The sequence below is a fragment of the Myxocyprinus asiaticus genome, chromosome 3 (genome assembly GCF_019703515.2).
Source record: "Myxocyprinus asiaticus isolate MX2 ecotype Aquarium Trade chromosome 3, UBuf_Myxa_2, whole genome shotgun sequence".
NCBI lineage: Eukaryota > Metazoa > Chordata > Actinopteri > Cypriniformes > Catostomidae > Myxocyprinus > Myxocyprinus asiaticus.
Genome location: NC_059346.1, coordinates 41,711,529 through 41,729,322, shown reverse-complemented (window position 1 = coordinate 41,729,322; position 17,794 = coordinate 41,711,529). Strand labels below are relative to the sequence as shown.

The window sequence follows — 17,794 nt, the reverse complement described above, 5'->3', positions numbered from 1 at the left end:
AGGTCATGAGCCCTGACCATAACACTCCACTGTACATACTGTCTGTCCCACCGATGAGTGTGAACTTCACACACAGATGAAGGCCAGACAAGCTCAGAGCTTTACACACAAATGGTCTGTCAAGTTCATTTAGATTAGGATTTTTATTTTGAATTAAATAAGCATGTAACCTTGCTTCTAAACCAAACAGTTTAATATTGTGTGTAGTGCATTTCAGGTTTGTAAATTACATAGGGGCTCTTTAATTTGTAAATATCTACAGTTGTGTCATGCAGCACTTAAAAAACAAAACTGTACACATGTGTTTGTTATTCAGTAAGGGATAATTACCTCTCTGCAGCCTGATTCCACAACAGGCATAGAGATTGGCGAGGTTTCCCGCGTCGGCCTGAAGTGTGTATGCGGCAAACGACCTCTTGACCATCAGCAAGAGGTTTAGAGCCTCTACCTTGCAGACTGACAGAGAAAACCTGCACAATACACACATACATACTATTTAGAATGTATTCAATGAAACAATACAAAGCACAAAACACTGAGATGTGTAGTCCTTTTCCGAATTTCGAGAGTAAATTAAATCTCAATCCTTATAATCCCTATAAATTCCATATTCAGGGAATGCCACCTGCATGATTTTTGAAGTCACACAAAACACATGTGAAATCACTATTACACAACAGATTGAAACAGACAGAAAAAGTGAGTGAGTGAAAGGGAGAAAGAGAATGTAACTCAATAGTGTCATCTGCTGGACATTTGTGTGAGCCTGAGTCTGCAAACACTTCACCTTGTCATTTAATGCGCTGGCTTTGGTGTTAGTGAGGAACCAGTGCTCAGTGTTGTACTCAGTGAAGTGCACTTTAAGGCAATCAGATGGGGCTATGCTTCACGTGGGCAGGGCTGGCACCTCCAGCAGGGTCTCGGGCAGGGTGAAGGTGTCTGCGTTCCTGCCTGTAAATGTGTGCCCATTGATCTGAGTGGGGTACCAGTGATGAGCATCTATGGTGAAATATGGGCAAGTATCCAATGTGGTTGTGCCTCTGAATGGAGATTATAGGAAATTAAAGTATAGAACAATGAGCAATGTAAAAGAAACATAATTAAAACCCATGACTGACAATAAATGGACCTCACCTCTTTCTATCTGCCCCACACTCAATGTCTGTGACCAGTGTGAAAGCAAAGCGCTCCGCCACTTCTGCCAGCTGGCTCAGACCTCGCGTGTCTGCTCGGCTGGGGTTCGCCATGGCACACAGGAGGTCATAGGTCAAGATGCGGCTGCTGTCTTTTAGTGGAGTCTGCTCAGCATCCTTCAGAATCTGAGAAAGAGAATTAATGAAATATAACTAGAAAAAACAAGTACAGACAACTACAGGTGCATCTCAATAAATTAGAATGTCGTGGAAAAGTTCATTTATTTCAGTAATTCAACTCAAATTGTGAAACTCGTGTATTAAATAAATTCAATGCATACAGACTGAAGTAGTTTAAGTCTTTGGTTCTTTTAATTGTGATGATTTTGGCTCACATTTAACAAAAACCCACCAATTCACTATCTCAAAAAATTAGAATACATCATAAGACCAATAAAAAAACATTTTTAGTGAATTGTTGGCCTTCTGGAAAGTATGTTCATTTACTGTATATGTACTCAATACTTGGTAGGGGCTCCTTTTGCTTTAATTACTGCCTCAATTCGGCGTGGCATGGAGGTGATCAGTTTGTGGCACTGCTGAGGTGGTATGGAAGCCCAGGTTTCTTTGACAGTGGCCTTCAGCTCATCTGCATTTTTTGGTCTCTTGTTTCTCATTTTCCTCTTGACAATACCCCATAGATTCTCTATGGGGTTCAGGTCTGGTGAGTTTGCTGGCCAGTCAAGCACACCAACACCATGGTCATTTAACCAACTTTTGGTGCTTTTGGCAGTGTGGGCAGGTGCCAAATCCTGCTGGAAAATGAAATCAGCATCTTTAAAAAGCTGGTCAGCAGAAGGAAGCATGAAGATGAAATACGAAATTTGCTCTCATCTGAAAAGAGGACTTTGGAACACTGGGCAACAGTCCAGTTCTTCTTCTCCTTAGCCCAGGTAAGACGCCTCTGACGTTATCTGTGGTTCAGGAGTGGCTTAACAAGAGGAATACGACAACTGTAGCCAAATTCCTTGACACGTCTGTGTGTGGTGGCTCTTGATGCCTTGACCCCAGCCTCAGTCCATTCCTTGTGAAGTTCACCCAAATTCTTGAATCGATTTTGCTTGACAGTCCTCATAAGGCTGCAGTTCTCTCGGTTGGTTGTGCATCTTTTTCTTCCACACTTTTTCCTTCCACTCAACTTTCTGTTAACATGCTTGGATACAGCACTCTGTGAACAGCCAGCTTCTTTGGCAATGAATGTTTGTGGCTTACCCTCCTTGTGAAGGGTGTCAATGATTGTCTTCTGGACAACTGTCAGATCAGCAGTCTTCCCCATGATTGTGTAGCCTAGTGAACCAAACTGAGAGACCATTTTGAAGGCTCAGGAAACCTTTGCAGGTGTTTTGAGTTGATTAGCTGATTGGCATGTCACCATATTCTAATTTTTTGAGATAGTGAATTGCTGGGTTTTTGTTAAATGTGAGCCAAAATCATCACAATTAAAAGAACAAAAGACTTAAACTACTTCAGTCTGTGTGCATTGAATTTATTTAATACACGAGTTTCACAATTTGAGTTGAATTACTGAAATAAATGAACTTTTCCACGACATTCTAATTTATTGAGATGCACCTGTATATTATATTTTATTATATTATAATTGTAGACTTTTACATTTTCGAAAGAAAATTAAAGTGATGCTTTGCGCTGAAAAAGTTACTGATCTGGCTAGTTGTTACTAGGTAGCTGTAGTATCTATTATCCTGTAGTGTCTATAAAATTCTGGTCCCTAAATGTGGCTTGGGTCCATCCTTCAATGCAACTCTATACCCATTTTATCATCTGGTATGTGAAAAGTGCTAAGTCTGATTGCTTAGAAAAGTAATAGCACACCTCTCCTACAGTTGGTATTATTCATGTATGTAGCACAAACAATGTTTAATACTTGGGGTTAGGGGTTTGTTTAAAATCCCTGCTAACCATAAGTATGAGCAATATTAACAGTGATGCTTGCAAGATGGATTGGCAGTTAGTGCCCTATAGGAATACATTTCTAAATTTCATAATTTCATAAGCAACTCTCTGACTTTATGCTTTTGGATATTTTAACTCAACTATAGAAAACGAGAACAGAGAGCTTCAATAAAACTACCTTGTTGTTGAAAAATCTGGGGTACAATACCCTGATTTGCATGGATGTTTTCACTAGTAGTGTAAAGTAATGAAGCACTAAAAAACAAAAATGACAAAATTATAGTTTTTTTTATGCAGTGGAGCCATGTGGCTGGAAATTCGAGCTTTGTACTCCCTAGAAAAAATATTTCTATGAACTTGAGAAACAAAAAACACTGTAAGAAAGGTTGTCTGATTGATCTCTAGGGGCCAATATGTGGCCCTTCAATGTTTATCAAGCTGAACACTGGCCTACCGTACTTCCTGCACTACCTTGCATTTTTAGAATTTTAAAAATCATTATTTAAATTTATGTATGGACTGTTTTTGGGACACTTGGGACATTCTCCCTAGCGGCCACTAGAGGTTGCTAGAAGGAAAAAAGACTTTGTTTGAAGATTAGTTTTGGTATTTGTTGTCTCTCTGATCTCTGTGTTCCCCTTGATTGATCCCAGCTGTGTCTTGTTAACCTTGTTAGTTCTTGTGTATATATTGCCCTCATGTTCTCTCTGTCTTTGTCAGTTTTAATTAAAAAGCCTGCACATAGATCCTCCTTCTCTCGCCTTTCTCCTGCAACCGTTACAGGTTTACTCCAATTTAGCTCACGTTGGGTATAAATTTGTTCCCCAGCTATAGCTAAGTACACACACACACACACACTTGCTTATGATGGCCTAGCTATAACATTTTGGACTTACCTTTTGACTTCTATTCAACTTCTAAATGAGCCAATTACCCTTACTAAAGACTCAAACTCAAACTGTAATCCTAACCCTAAAATACAACTTCTGGCATTTTCAGAAGTGAATAAAAACAATATTTGGCCTCTTAAAGCATCTTTCCAACTTCCACCAGACTTAGCCACTGAATTAAACTTCCCTGACCATCCCTTTAAGTCCCTTCAAGTTTTCTGATTGGCTAAAGCCAAGGTACCCTTGAATACCGCTAAATGAATTGAAGTCAGTGCCCTGCAACTAACAGTCTTGTTTTCCATCTTGCTGGTGCACACACTACAGGACTGATCACAGACTGGGTGTATTAACTACACAACCATTCGTCCACGACTGAGGCCCTGTGTACACCTGGTATTAAGATGCATTTTGGGTGATCCAATCACAAATGTACAAGTAAGGCACATCACCATTACACTTGGTCGTCTCTTTTGACCACTTGCGTTTGGATTTCGAGGGGAGAGTCTCTGATTTCATGAGGACATACACCAATCATTACGTCTGTATTACCGAATGATAATAAAGTGCAAAAAAGTTAAAGAAAAGAAAGCACTAAAAACCAGTGCACAGTTTCTCTTAATTATACACAAACAGGACGTTTACATAGTTATTTTAGTACAGTAGGCTACCTGTAACTGAGCTTTTAATGTGCATGCTTCTCATATCTGTGTCTATGCATGTTGATATCAGACACACCGAAAATTCTTCTATACATACATTCGCTTTTTAAAAATTTCACATCATGCGGTTATTTCCCTTTAAATCCACATGTAACTGGCAAAGTTTAAACTCTTGTTTAACTAGGTGGTGCTCCACTGCTGTGACACTACCAGCCCAGTGGCTGAATGTATTTGAAGTGGACAAATCTCAAAACAGTTTGGACCCAGTTACAGATGTCTTTAGCATTGTCCTGTTTTGAATGGATTGCCCAAAATGCGTCTTTTACGATAATGAAATTCATTCACAAACTTGTGCAATTTATTTGTGATAACATGTCAACAAACATGAAATATGGCTCTCACTCATTTTTGCGCTTATTGGCACCATTTGCAAAGGAAAAAAATAAAATAAAATAGTAAAAACAGCTGACAATAATAAAAACAGAGAGTAGGGGATGTTTCATTTTATTTTATAGTTATTCTTTTGTCTCCTGCTTCCCAATTACTTGCTCTCCTCTTGCGCTCTCTCTGTATTTCATTGGATGTGGCTCATTGTCAGTCTCTCGCTCATCGGGAAAGTGAGCACACCTGACAACAAGACGTCTAGATATCAAGCTAGTTTGAAATCCGACGTAGCATCTCCGACTTGTCACAGAAGTATGCACACTAAGATCGTTGGTCGTAAGACACTTTCCACATTCACTTACCTTGCTCATTCCGTCTAACACTGCTGTCAGCTGCTCTTGAGTGATGTCTTTTCTGACTTTATTGATAAGCCCCTGCACAACTCTGTTGATGATGGTCTCATCCAGAGGCTGATGCAGCTGATCCAGCAGGACCCACACCGCCTGAGATTCAGAGTCAGAAACCAGGGTCACGTTAGCCAGCCCGAACTCTGGGTGAACCCGAGCGCCACTGGTCGCATCATAGAGAACCACATGGAATCGTTTAGGTGTTGGGTTGGAGGAACCGGTGGCAGGCATGAGGGCCACTTCCAGGCCGGCACTTCTCTGTCCCAACTCAAAGGTCAGGGTGCCCTCTGCCATGACGAAGTCTTGCCCCGACAAAGCGGGCCAGATCAGAGTGGGGCCAATAGATTCTGCTTTCTGAAGCTCCTATGAGAGAAGATGACACGGATTACAGAATGTTTAGATTACATGTCTCATTGCTGAAAAACAGTAATTAGTCTAATACTCACTTTCCTTGGAAAATACAGTATATAACTAAAACTCTGCCAGGAAATTTAATGGTGCACAGAAAAGTGGAAACTCAAAACCTCGGATTTCAAACTCCATATTTAGGTAAATTTAACATGTTAGCTGTTCTGTACATTCATTTGAAGTGATATATATATATACACAGTGCATCCGGAAAGTATTCACAGCGCTTCACTTTTTCTACATTTTGTTATGTTACAGCCTTATTCCAAAATGGATTACATTCATTATTTTCCTCAAAATTCTATAAAGAATACCCCATAATGACAATGTGAAAGAAGTTTGTTTGAAATCTTTGCAAATTTATTAAAAAAAAAAAAAAAAAAAAAAAAAATCACATGTACATAAGTATTCACAGCCTTTGCTCAATACTTTGTTGAAGCACCTTTGGCACCAATTACAGCCTCAAGTCTTTTTGAGTATGATGCTACAAGCTTGGCACACCTATTTTTGGGCAGTTTCTCCCATTCTTCTTTGCAGGACCTCTCAAGCTCCATCAGGTTGGATGGGGAGCGTCAGTGCACAGCCATTTTCAGATCTCTCCAGAGATGTTCAATCGGGTTCAAGTCTGGGCTCTGGCTGGGCCACTCAAGGACATTCACAGAGTTGTCCCGGAGTCACTCCTTTGTTATCTTGGCTGTGTGCTTAGGGTCATTGTCCTGTTGGAAGATGAACCTTTGCCCCAGTCTGAGGTCCAGAGCGCTCTGGAGCAGGTTTTCATTAAGGAAGTCTCTGTACATTGCTGCATTCATCTTTCCCTCAATCCTGACTAGTCTCCCAGTTCCTGCCGCTGAAAAACATCCCCACAGCATGATGCTGCCACCACCATGCTTCACTGTAGGGATGGTATTGGCCAGGTGATGAGCGGTGCCTGGTTTCCTCCAGACATGACGCTTGCCATTCAGGCCAAAGAGTTCAATCTTTGTTTCTCATGGTCTGAGAGTCATTCAGGTGCCTTTTGGCAAACTCCAGGCAGGCTGTCATGTGCCTTTTACTGAGGAGTGGCTTCCGTCTGGCCACTCTACCATAAAGGCCTGATTGGTGGAGTGCTGCAGAGATGGTTGTTCTTCTGGAAGGTTCTCCTCTCTCCACAGAGAAATGCTGGAGCTCTGTCAGAGTGACCATCGAGTTCTTGGTCACCTCCCTGACTAAGGCACTTCTCCCCGATCGCTCAGTTTGGCCAGGCGGCCAGCTCTAGGAAGAGTCCTGGTGGTTCCAAACTTCTTCCATTTACGGATGATGGAGGCCACTGTGCTCATTGGGACCTTCAATGCTGCAGAAATATTTCTGTACCCTTCCCCAGATCTGTGCCTCGATACAATCCTGTCTCGGAGGTCTACAGACAATTCCTTGGACTTCATGGCTTGGTTTGTGCTCTGACATGCACTGTTAACTGTGGGACATTATATAGACAGGTGTGTGCCTTTCCAAATCATGTCTAATCAACTGAATTTACCACAGGTGGACTCCAATCAAGTTGTAGAAACATCTCTAGGATGATCAGTGGAAACAGCATGCACCTGAGCTCAATTCTGAGTGTCATGGCAAAGGCTGTGAATACTTATGTACATGTGATTTTTTTTTCGTTTTTTATTTTGAATACATTTGCAAAGATTTCAAACAAACTTCTTTCACGTTATCATTATGGGGTATTGTTTGTAGAATTTTGAGGAAAATAATGAATTTAATCCATTTTGGAATAAGGCTGTAACATAACAAAATGTGGAAAAAGTGAAGTACTGTGAATACTTTCCGGATGCACTGTATAATATATATATATATATATATATATATATATATATATATATATATATATATATATAAAATGAGTGTTTCAAACCTTTTGACCGTGTGTGTGTGTGTATATATATATACACTATATTGCCAAAAGTATTCGCTCATCTGCCTTAAGACGCATATGAACTTAAGTGACATCCCATTCTTAATCCATTGGGTTAATATGACGTCGCCCACCCTTTGCAGCTATAACAGCTTCAACTCTTCTGGGAAGGCTTTCCACAAGGTTTAGGAGTGTGTTTATATATATATATATATATATATATATATATACAGTATATATATATACAAAATGTTTTTTTTTTTTTTTTTCCACATTTTAGAATAAACAGATAAAGCTGGCATGTGAAAGCATTCCCACAGACCATTGTATTTTGGGCGTAAAACCACATCCAACATGTCAAATCCTACTTTTACAGTTCCACTATACAATCATATATATTGGCTTTGAAGAATCTGCTGGGAACTCAGTGGCCTAACTGCTCAGCACTATTATATCCTCTACATTCTTTACCTCAGCTCATGTATTTGACATCATCTTAGGCCTGTCATCACTAATGAGGTCACATTATGTAATGGGGTCAGCGTAGGTATTGCACGCTGGACACTCTTTGATTACAGATAATGGGTATGACTTTAAAAGGTATGCTCTGAGCTTGTATTTTATTCTTTGGTAGAATTCACAAGATTGCATAAGTATATGTAATCCCTATGCTTATTTGCCATCATATCAATTTCAAATGAATCTCACCTCCATGCGGTACTTCACAGAGATTGTTGATGCTGTACTGATATCCCTGTAGACCTGAAGACTGACGCTCATGGCTCTGAGTGTGACCACAGGTAGTCTGGATCCCTGGGCAAAGTACACCAGCCCACATGGGTCATCACTCTCCAGCATGGTCACATTGGCAAAGCAGGCAGTCTGGTTTATGGTGGCCCCCTCACCCACTTTGTAGACCTCCACCAGAAACCACACCTGGTACTCTGGGTCCTATAGTACACAAACCAAAAACAATCAAGATGATGATCAAAGTCATTCCTGATTATAAAAAATTCCAAAACAATAAAATAAATAATTATTCTTGCAAGAGCAAGGCAGTTGTAAAAATGTGCTGCAGAAAACAAGAAGAAAAAAAAAACTGATCTGAAAGTAGAGATACTGAAAAGTGTGAGGAGAGCACAAGATGTTTGTCAGCAAAGCTAAAAAGCCCTTGGCAAGACACAGAATGATGGATGTGAAGATTAAAAAAGAAAACAGGTATTCTCCACAATTCTTTAGTCTAAAAGTAAGATTCTAGTCTCCACAATGATGCACCATGCTCCCTATGATTTAAATGTACCTGATCTGGTCGGACCTCCAACCTGAGGGCACAAAGTGTTTCTCTTTTCCTGCAGAGTGCTGTGCCTGATGTCTGCTGCAGCTCTCTAGTCAGATTCACTCCATGACTGAACACTAATTGAACCATTGTGCTGAATGTCACCCGCCAAAACACCAACACATCTTCAAATGATCTGGATAACATGCACATAACATCATCTTAAACAAGAATTATACCTGTTTTCCTGTCTTTGTACAAAGAGTATAGCAGTCCTGTTCTCTGAGTCCTCATCAAGGATCTGGCCTGACTGAGAACTCAAACTGAAGCCAACTATACCATTCTGAAGATCACTCCCTGTGGCAGAAATAAAAAATAAATAAATTAGAAGCTGAGCTCAAATATGGGATAATGTACAGTCAGCCTGTCATAATTGTAAAATAAACCAAGATGGTGATTTGGACTTCATTCTGAAGGGGTTAATTTTGCGATAACGGCTGGCTGACTTACAAATAAATGGAAATGAAAACATTTTTGTACTTGAAATTACTTGATTATGTAAGAAGAAAGAAACCACAGAGTGCTACGAGAGATCTGAAACTAGCATAGTGAATGAGATTGGTTGCCTGGGACAACGGTCAAATATACAGTTCAACAGTCAACATATAAAAATATTTGACTGCAGAATGTCGCAGCTGACCAATCAGATTCGAGTACTCCAGAGATCTGTGCAATAAACACCAATGAACACCAACAAACAAAACAATCAAAGTAAGGTCCTCACCCAGAATAATGATTTTAGCAAAGGAAGTGAACCCCAGTTCATCTGGCACACTGACAATCTCTGCTCCGCCTTCTGTTTCACTGAGGTAGATAAAAAACGTCTCCTGCCCTTCCGGCTCTTGATCGTTCAGTATGAGTACACTGACCACCACCTCGCTCTGCCCATCTAACAATGTGACAGTCTGGGTCTCCAAAGCAAAGTCCTCCCCTTCCAGGGCCCACGTCCCATTATGCTCCTGATGAAACTGGTCTACGTCCAACTCTGCCATTTTCAGTCCTGCATAAGCCTTGATTTTGACACTCACCTCTTCTGTGAGCCCTACCGTCCTACATACCCTTAGGGCAACCTTCTGTTGAGGCGACCCCTCCTGGCTGTCTTCGGAAATGTGTATTAGTGTTGGACCTATACTCAAAAACCCGCTAACCACATCGTTAGCAAGAATGGTAATTATAGCTACACTATATTCAAATATAATGCGAGGCTCAGCTTCGATTGAAGGCAAACTGGCACTAAGAACATGTACGTTGGTTAAGTTTACGTAAAAATTCTCATCTGGTTCAGTTAAGGTATCATCCAGGATGGACAGGCGAATGCCAGCAGACGTTTGACGCAAATCAAACACAAGTTGGCCACCAGATACCGGAGCGAAGTCCTTGTTAGGATGGCCGGTACCAGGCCATGTCTCATAAGAGATTCTGGAGCAGTTGCTACGGAAGCCATAGAGCCGCTGGACATAAAGGGTGATGGTCTGTATGTCCTCCTCAATCACCAGTTGCCGAGAATCAGGATGAAACTGGTACAGTCCTAAAGGCTCCACCTCGGCTATTGTATAACCAGTCCTGAAAATATCACACATAAAACCAGCAGAGAGAGAGCGAGAGAGAGAGGAGAGAGAGAGAGAGAGAGAGAGAGAGAGAGAGAACTAAACACGAGTACCACATTTCATCAGCTACGTTCATTATTACACATGATATGTTGTGGCCCCAAAATATTTGGACAATGAAGCCACATGTTATATCAAATAACAAAATATCAAACCAAGTGTTATACACAAATAAATGATGCTAGACTTATTCTCAGCACCAACAACAGCCTTTTTGGCAATTACTTCAACCAGCTGGTCCAAAGTTGATTTTTAGTACGGAGTCAGTTGGACATATTCCATTAATTTCTGACAACCAGAAAATATACACTGCCTGGCCAAACAAAAGTTGCATACTCTAATATTTTGTTGAACCGCCTTTAGCTTTGATTACGGCACACATTCGTCCTGGCATTGTTTTGACAACCTTATGCAACATCACAACATTTATTTCCTTGCAGAGTTGCATTAATGTTTGGCCAAGATCTTGTATTGATGACGGGAGAGTCGAACCACTCTGTAAAGCCTTCTCCAGCACATCCCAAAGACTTTCAATGGGGTTAAGATCAGGACTCTGTGGTGGCCAATTCATGTGTGAAAATTATTCCTCATGCTCTCTGAACCACTCTTTCACAATTTGAGCCTGATGAATCTTGGCATTGTCATCCTGGAATATGCCCGTACCATCAGGGAAGAAAAAATCCATTGATGAGATAACCTGTTCATTCAGTACATTCAGGTAGTCAGCTGACTTAATTTTATTTCCGCATAACATTGCTGAGCCTATACCTGACCAACTGAAGCAACCCCAGATCATAACACTGCCCCAGAGGCTTGTACAGTGGGCACTATGCATGACGGGCACATTGCTTCATGCGCATCCCTTCTTACCCTGATGCCCATCGCTTTGGAATAGGGTAAATCTGGATTCATCTGACCACATTACCTTTTTCCATTGCTCCTCAGTCCAATCTTTATGCTCTCTAGTAAACTGAAGTCGTTTTTCCCGATTAGCCTCATTAACAATTGGCTTTCTTGTGGCCACACAACTGTTTAGTCCCAATCCTGTAAGTTCTCATCGCATTGTGCATGTGGAAATGCTCTTATTTTCACTATTACACATAGCTGTGAGTTCTACTGTTGATTTTTTACGATGTAACTTCAAGCATTTTAGTGATCTCCAATCACAATCATTCAAGATTTTTTTCTGACCACATTTCTTCTGTGAAGCTGATGGTTCACCACTATCCTTCCAGGTTTTAATAATGCGTTGGACAGTTCTTAACCCAATTCCAGTTATTTCAGCAATCTCCTTAGTTGTTTTCTTTGCTTGATGCAGGCCAATAACTGGCCCTTCTGGAACACAGTAACATCTTTTCCACGACCACGAGATACGTCTTCCGACATGGTTGTTTAAGAAATGAGAAGCTACACACTGCATCAGTTAGGGTTAAAAGAATTGTTGCCAGCTGAAACACATATATCACTGCAATAATGATCCAATCATAGGCTCTTAAGTATCTGCTTATTTAAATCCAAACAGCAACTTTTTGTTGGCCAGGCAGTGTACTTAACTGTGAACAGTATGTTGAAATGCAGATATTTCTGCAGAATAAAAGCACTTGATTTGACATTGTTACATAATTTAATGCAATGACATTCATACATTTTTAGTGTGGCTTAAGTGTGTTCAAATATTTCCTGGAGCCACTGTACTTAAAAATATAAATTCACAAAGATACCAAAGAGAAATGTTCAGATAGTGGGTAGTGTGCTTTCTTCAAGACATTGTTACCTGAGTCTGGCACCACCAGGTGAATCTGACTCTACTGAAGTCAGGTAAATGGCATGTGCTGCGACATCTGACGTGTTATTAACAGCACTGAGAGATATCAGCTCACTCCTCTGACTATGGGCAAGCACTACCACACCTTTGTATAAAGACGGAAAGAAAACCGCAAGATATAAGATAAGAACAGCAGGTATCTTCTTTCAGTCAACATTTTCACACAGTATTTTGGGAGGTTTATATAAGATTCATGTAATTGTGGTTTATGTGTAAACACAAAGTCAACCTGTTTGAATACAATTGATTAAAACTGTGACATTTCATTATTGCTGAATTTGAATTTATTCAAAAGTAAGACACACAGGGGGGCCTGGGTAGCTCAATGGTAAAGATGCTGGCTACCACCCCTGGGGATCACTAGTTCGCTAGTTCGAATCCCAGGGTGTGCTGAGTGACTGCAGCCAGGTCTCCTAAGCAACCAAATTGGTCCAGTTGCTAGGGAAGGTAGAGTCACATGGGGTAACCTCCTTGTGATCGCTATACTGTGGTTCGTTCTCAGTGGGGCGTGTGGTGAGTTGCGCGTGGTTGCCACGGTGGATAGCGTGAAGCCTCCACACATGCTACGTCTCCGTGGCAACACGCTCAACAAGCTACAGTGATAAGATGCGCGGGTTGACAGTCTCAGAAGCGGAGGTAACTGGGATTCGTCCTCTGCCACCCGGACTGAGGCGAGTCACTACGCGACCACGAAGACTTAAAAGCACATTGGGAATTGGGCATTCCAAATTGGGAGATAAAGGGGAGAAAAAAAAACAAAAAACAAAACAAAAGTAAGACACACAGAGACCTCCTCTGTCCAAGACTAACCTGCTCTTGGTAAGATGTTCCCTGGCTGGTACCCGGCTGGAGTTTGGCCTGGAGGGAACCCAGCGCTCCATCGGATGGTAACATTCCCATACAAACCTGTCCTTCTGACCAGTGCCTCACACCGGCCACTCTCAATATCTGAAACCTGCAGGGCCAAAGACGCAAATCCAACCTACGCCAAAAGCAGACAAGCAGGAATTTTTTTTTAGAGTAGATTCTGTCTTTTTAGTAATTGAAAGCATTAAAGGGATAGTTCACCCAAAAACGAAAATTCTCTGATCATTTACTCACCCTCATGCCATCCTAGATGTGTATGGCTTTCTTCTGCTGAACACAAAGATTTTTAGAAGAATATTTCAGCTCTGTAAGTCCACACAATGCAAGTGAATGGTGGATAGAACTTTGAGTGTCACATAAAAAAATCACATAAAGGGAGCATAAAAGTAATCCATAAGTAATCCATCTTCAGAAGCGATACAATAGGTCTGGGTGAGAAACGGATTCATGTTTAAGCCCTTTTTTCTATAAATGATCCTCCCAGCCCAGTAGATGGCGATATGCACCAAGAATGGGAATCGCCAGAAATGAAAGAAAAAGTATGTGAAAGAATGTGAAAGTGGAGATTTATAGTAAAAAGGACTTAAATACTGATCTTAAATACGCTTCTGAAGATATGGATTTAACTACTGGAGTTGTGTGGATTATTTTTATGATGCCTTAATGTGCTTTTTGGACCTTCAAAGATCTGGCCACCATTCACTTGCATTGTATGGACCTACAGAGCAGAAATATTCTTCTAAAAATTTTCATTTGTGTTCTGCAGAAGAAAGAAAGTTATAAACATCTGGGATGGCATGAGGATGAGTAAATGATGAGATAATTGTAATTTTTGGGAAATCACTTATGATTTTCACAAAAATTTTTGGAAAACTGGCACATGGCAATATGTTTTTAAGTTTAAAAGTAAACTGGACATGTTTTCATGAGATTCTTGCTCATAACTCTCAACAAAATCCATAAATATATACAGTACACACACATGCGCACGCGCACACACACACACACACACACACACACACACATACACAGCTCTGGAAAAAATTACGAGACCACTGCAAAATTATCAGTTTCTCTGGATTTACACTTTATAGGTATGTATTTGAGTAAAATTTACATTTTTGTTTTATTCTATAAAGTACTGACAACATTCCTCCCAAATTCCAAATAAAAATATTGTCATTTAGAGCATTTATTTGCAGAAAATGACAACTGGTCAAATTAACAAAAAAGATGCAGTATTTTCAGACCTCGAATAATGCAAAGAAAAAAGTTAATATTCAGTTTTAAACAACACAATAATAATGTTTTAACTTAGGAAGAGTTCAGAAATCAATATTTGGTGGAATAACCCTGATTTTCAATCACAGCTTTCATGCGTCTTGGCATGCTCTCTTCCAGTCTTTCACATTGCTGCTGGGTGACTTTATGCCACTTCTGGTGCAAAAATTCAAGCAGCTCGGCTTTGTATGATGGCTTGTGGCCATCCATCTTCCTGTTGATCACATTCCAGAGGTTTTCAATGGGGTTCAGGTCTGGAGATTGGGCTGGCCATGACAGGGTCTTGATCTGGTGATCCTCCATCCACACCTTGATTGACCTGACTGTGTGGCATGGAGCATTGTCCTGCTGGAAAAACCAATCCTCAGAGTTGGGGAATATTGTCAAAGCAGAAGGAAGCAAGTTTTCTTCCAGGATAACCTTGTACATGGCTTGATTCATGCTTCCTTCACAAAGACGAATCTGATTTCAGCCTTGCTGAAGCACTCCGGGATCATCACCTGGTCATCTGGTTAGACGGAGACCTGGAGAGGCCTACAAGCCACAGTGTCTTGCACCCACTGTGAAATTTGGTGGAGGATCAGTGATGATCTGGGGGTGCTTCAGCAAGGCTGGAATCAGGCAGATTCATCTTTGTGAAGGACGCATGAATCAAGCCATGTACAAGGTTATCCTGGAAGAGAATTACAGCAAAGTGAAGACTGGTAGAGATCATGCCAAGACGCATGAAAGCTGTGATTGAAAATCAAGGTTATTCCACCAAAAACACTTCTTAAGTTAAAACATTAGTATTGTGTTGCTTAAAAATTTATATGAACTTGTTTTCTTTGCATTATTCGTGGTCTGAAAACAATGCAACTTTTTTTTATTATGACCAGTTGTTATTTTCTGCAAATAAATGACAGTATTTTTATTTGGGAGAAATGCTGTCAGTACTTTATAGAATAAAACAAAAATGTTCATTTTACTCAAACACATACCTATAAATTCTAAATCCAGAGAAACTGATAATTTTGCAGTGTTCTCTTAATTTTTTCCAGAGCTGTGTATATATATATATATATATATATATATATATATATATATATATATATATATATATATATATATGCAGCAAATGGTGTAGTATTTCTGATTAAGACAATTCTGGCAAATTAGCCTTTATTGCCTGCCGCCTGGTGGTCAAAAGAGAGAATGGTGTTACATGTAATAGTTGACCTCAGCATTAGCTGCCACTTCAGGGACAGAGGCGACAGCCAGCTTTGACTCCTGTTGAATCCTAGGAGGGGTGCTGAGCAGAGGACCAATTAGAGTCACGTCTGTCAGCTCCACGCTGAAGTTAAAGCCAGTCACAAAGAATATCTGCAGCGGATAGAATCAAAGTATCAATATTTAGATCTTATTAGACTTCACAAGCTTTTTAACGTTAGATCAGTTTAGAGAAATGTAGGTAACACTTTCAAATAAGGTTTAATATGCTGAAATTTGTTAATCGTAATACAGCATTGTTCATTGTTAATGTTATTTCAAAATGTAAACTAATATTTAATGTAAGCTAATGGTATATTTTAAATTTTAATGTTTTTTTCTTCTAAAATATATATTTAGAAATTAACTTTATCCCAGCATTAAACAAATTCTTTAAATCATTGTTCACTGTAAGTTCATTTTAAATATTGCATTACCTAAGCTTAATGTATTAAACCCTAGTGTAAAATGTTACAGAAATGTGTTTTCAATTTAAAAACAATAAAATGATACAATGAAATCACGTACCTGGCTATTTAATGACACTTTAACACTGGCTTCATGTTCTCCATCCTTCACCAGTATGTTCCCAGTTATTGTGTCCTCTGTAAAACTCTGCCCAGGGGTGGTAAAACTGACTCTATAACCCACACTGGCATTGCCAAAAGCCCCTGCCAGCCTGTTCACGCTGATCATGAGGTTCCTACTTCGATCCACCACATTAACAACCACTGACTGGTTTTGAGGATAAAGGACAAAAACCCCATGAGGTTCGTCATTTGCTCTGACTTTCAAACTGGTACTGCTTTGGTTGATGTCCAGTTCTGCACCACCCTCCACAGAAGTTAGACGGAGGGTGTAGGTTTCCTCCAGCTCAGGCACGGAGTCGGGCAGCAGGGTGAGGACTATCTCTGCCACACGCTGCCCTGCCAGGATGATGGCAAAACCCTGTAGGGTGGTGAGGTCTCCTGTTGTGTTTGCATCACTGATGATCTCCCAGAAAACCTAAGTAAAAATAAAAATTAATAATAATTATGAACCTTGAAAGCAACAAATTCAAAATTCAGTTTGACTATTTACTATTAAATATCCACCTCTAAATGTAAATGTAAATATATATATATATATATACACACACACACACACACACACTACTGGTCAAAAGTTTTGAAACACTTGACTGAAATGTTTCTCATGATCTTAAAAATCTTTTAATCTAAAGGTGTATGCTTAAATGATTGAAATTAATTTTGTAGACAAAAATATAGTTGTGCCACCATATTCATTAATTTAATTACAAAACTAAAATTTAATAAAAAAAAAAAGTTTTTGAAATTGATGACTTGGACCAAATTATAAAGAAAAGCAGCCAATAATTGCCCAACATAGATGGGAACTCCTTCAATACTGTTTAAAAAGCATCCCAGGGTGATACCTCAAGAAGTTGGTTAAGAAAATGTCAAGAGTACATTTCTGCAAATTCTAGGCAAAGTGTGACTACTTTGAAGATGCTAAAATATAACACAGTTTTGATTTATAACATAATTCCCATAGTTCCATTTATGTTATTCCATAGATTTGATGACTTTACTATTAATTCTAAAATGTGAAGAAAAAAAATTATAATAAAGAATAAGTGTTTCAAAACTTTTGACCGGTAGTGTGTATATATATATATATATATATATATATATATATATATATATATATATATATATATATATATAAAATAATGCTTTTGTGCATTTGTGGCTTTGCAATCTTAATCTAAATCGCTGTCTGTGTAATGCCTTAGATGCAGAGGAAACTAAATAGTTAATAGCCCAAAAAGAAATTCCAGCCAGGTCTCCTAAGCAACCAAATTGGCCCAGTTGCTAG

The 17,794-nt window shown here is 39.7% G+C and overlaps 1 protein-coding gene across 1 annotated transcript in view; it reads right to left on the bottom strand.

Annotated features, from left to right (window-relative positions):
- Positions 1 to 17,794, bottom strand: part of LOC127420663 (adhesion G-protein coupled receptor V1-like) — a 213,783-nt gene that overhangs the window by 88,473 nt on the left and 107,516 nt on the right. The window contains 12 exon segments of the mRNA XM_051663101.1: positions 331 to 470; positions 788 to 1,040; positions 1,135 to 1,319; positions 5,403 to 5,810; positions 8,461 to 8,703; positions 9,053 to 9,224; positions 9,268 to 9,385; positions 9,813 to 10,651; positions 12,470 to 12,605; positions 13,331 to 13,502; positions 15,887 to 16,030; positions 16,445 to 16,921. Coding sequence (XP_051519061.1) covers positions 331 to 470; positions 788 to 1,040; positions 1,135 to 1,319; positions 5,403 to 5,810; positions 8,461 to 8,703; positions 9,053 to 9,224; positions 9,268 to 9,385; positions 9,813 to 10,651; positions 12,470 to 12,605; positions 13,331 to 13,502; positions 15,887 to 16,030; positions 16,445 to 16,921 — 3,287 coding nt within the window.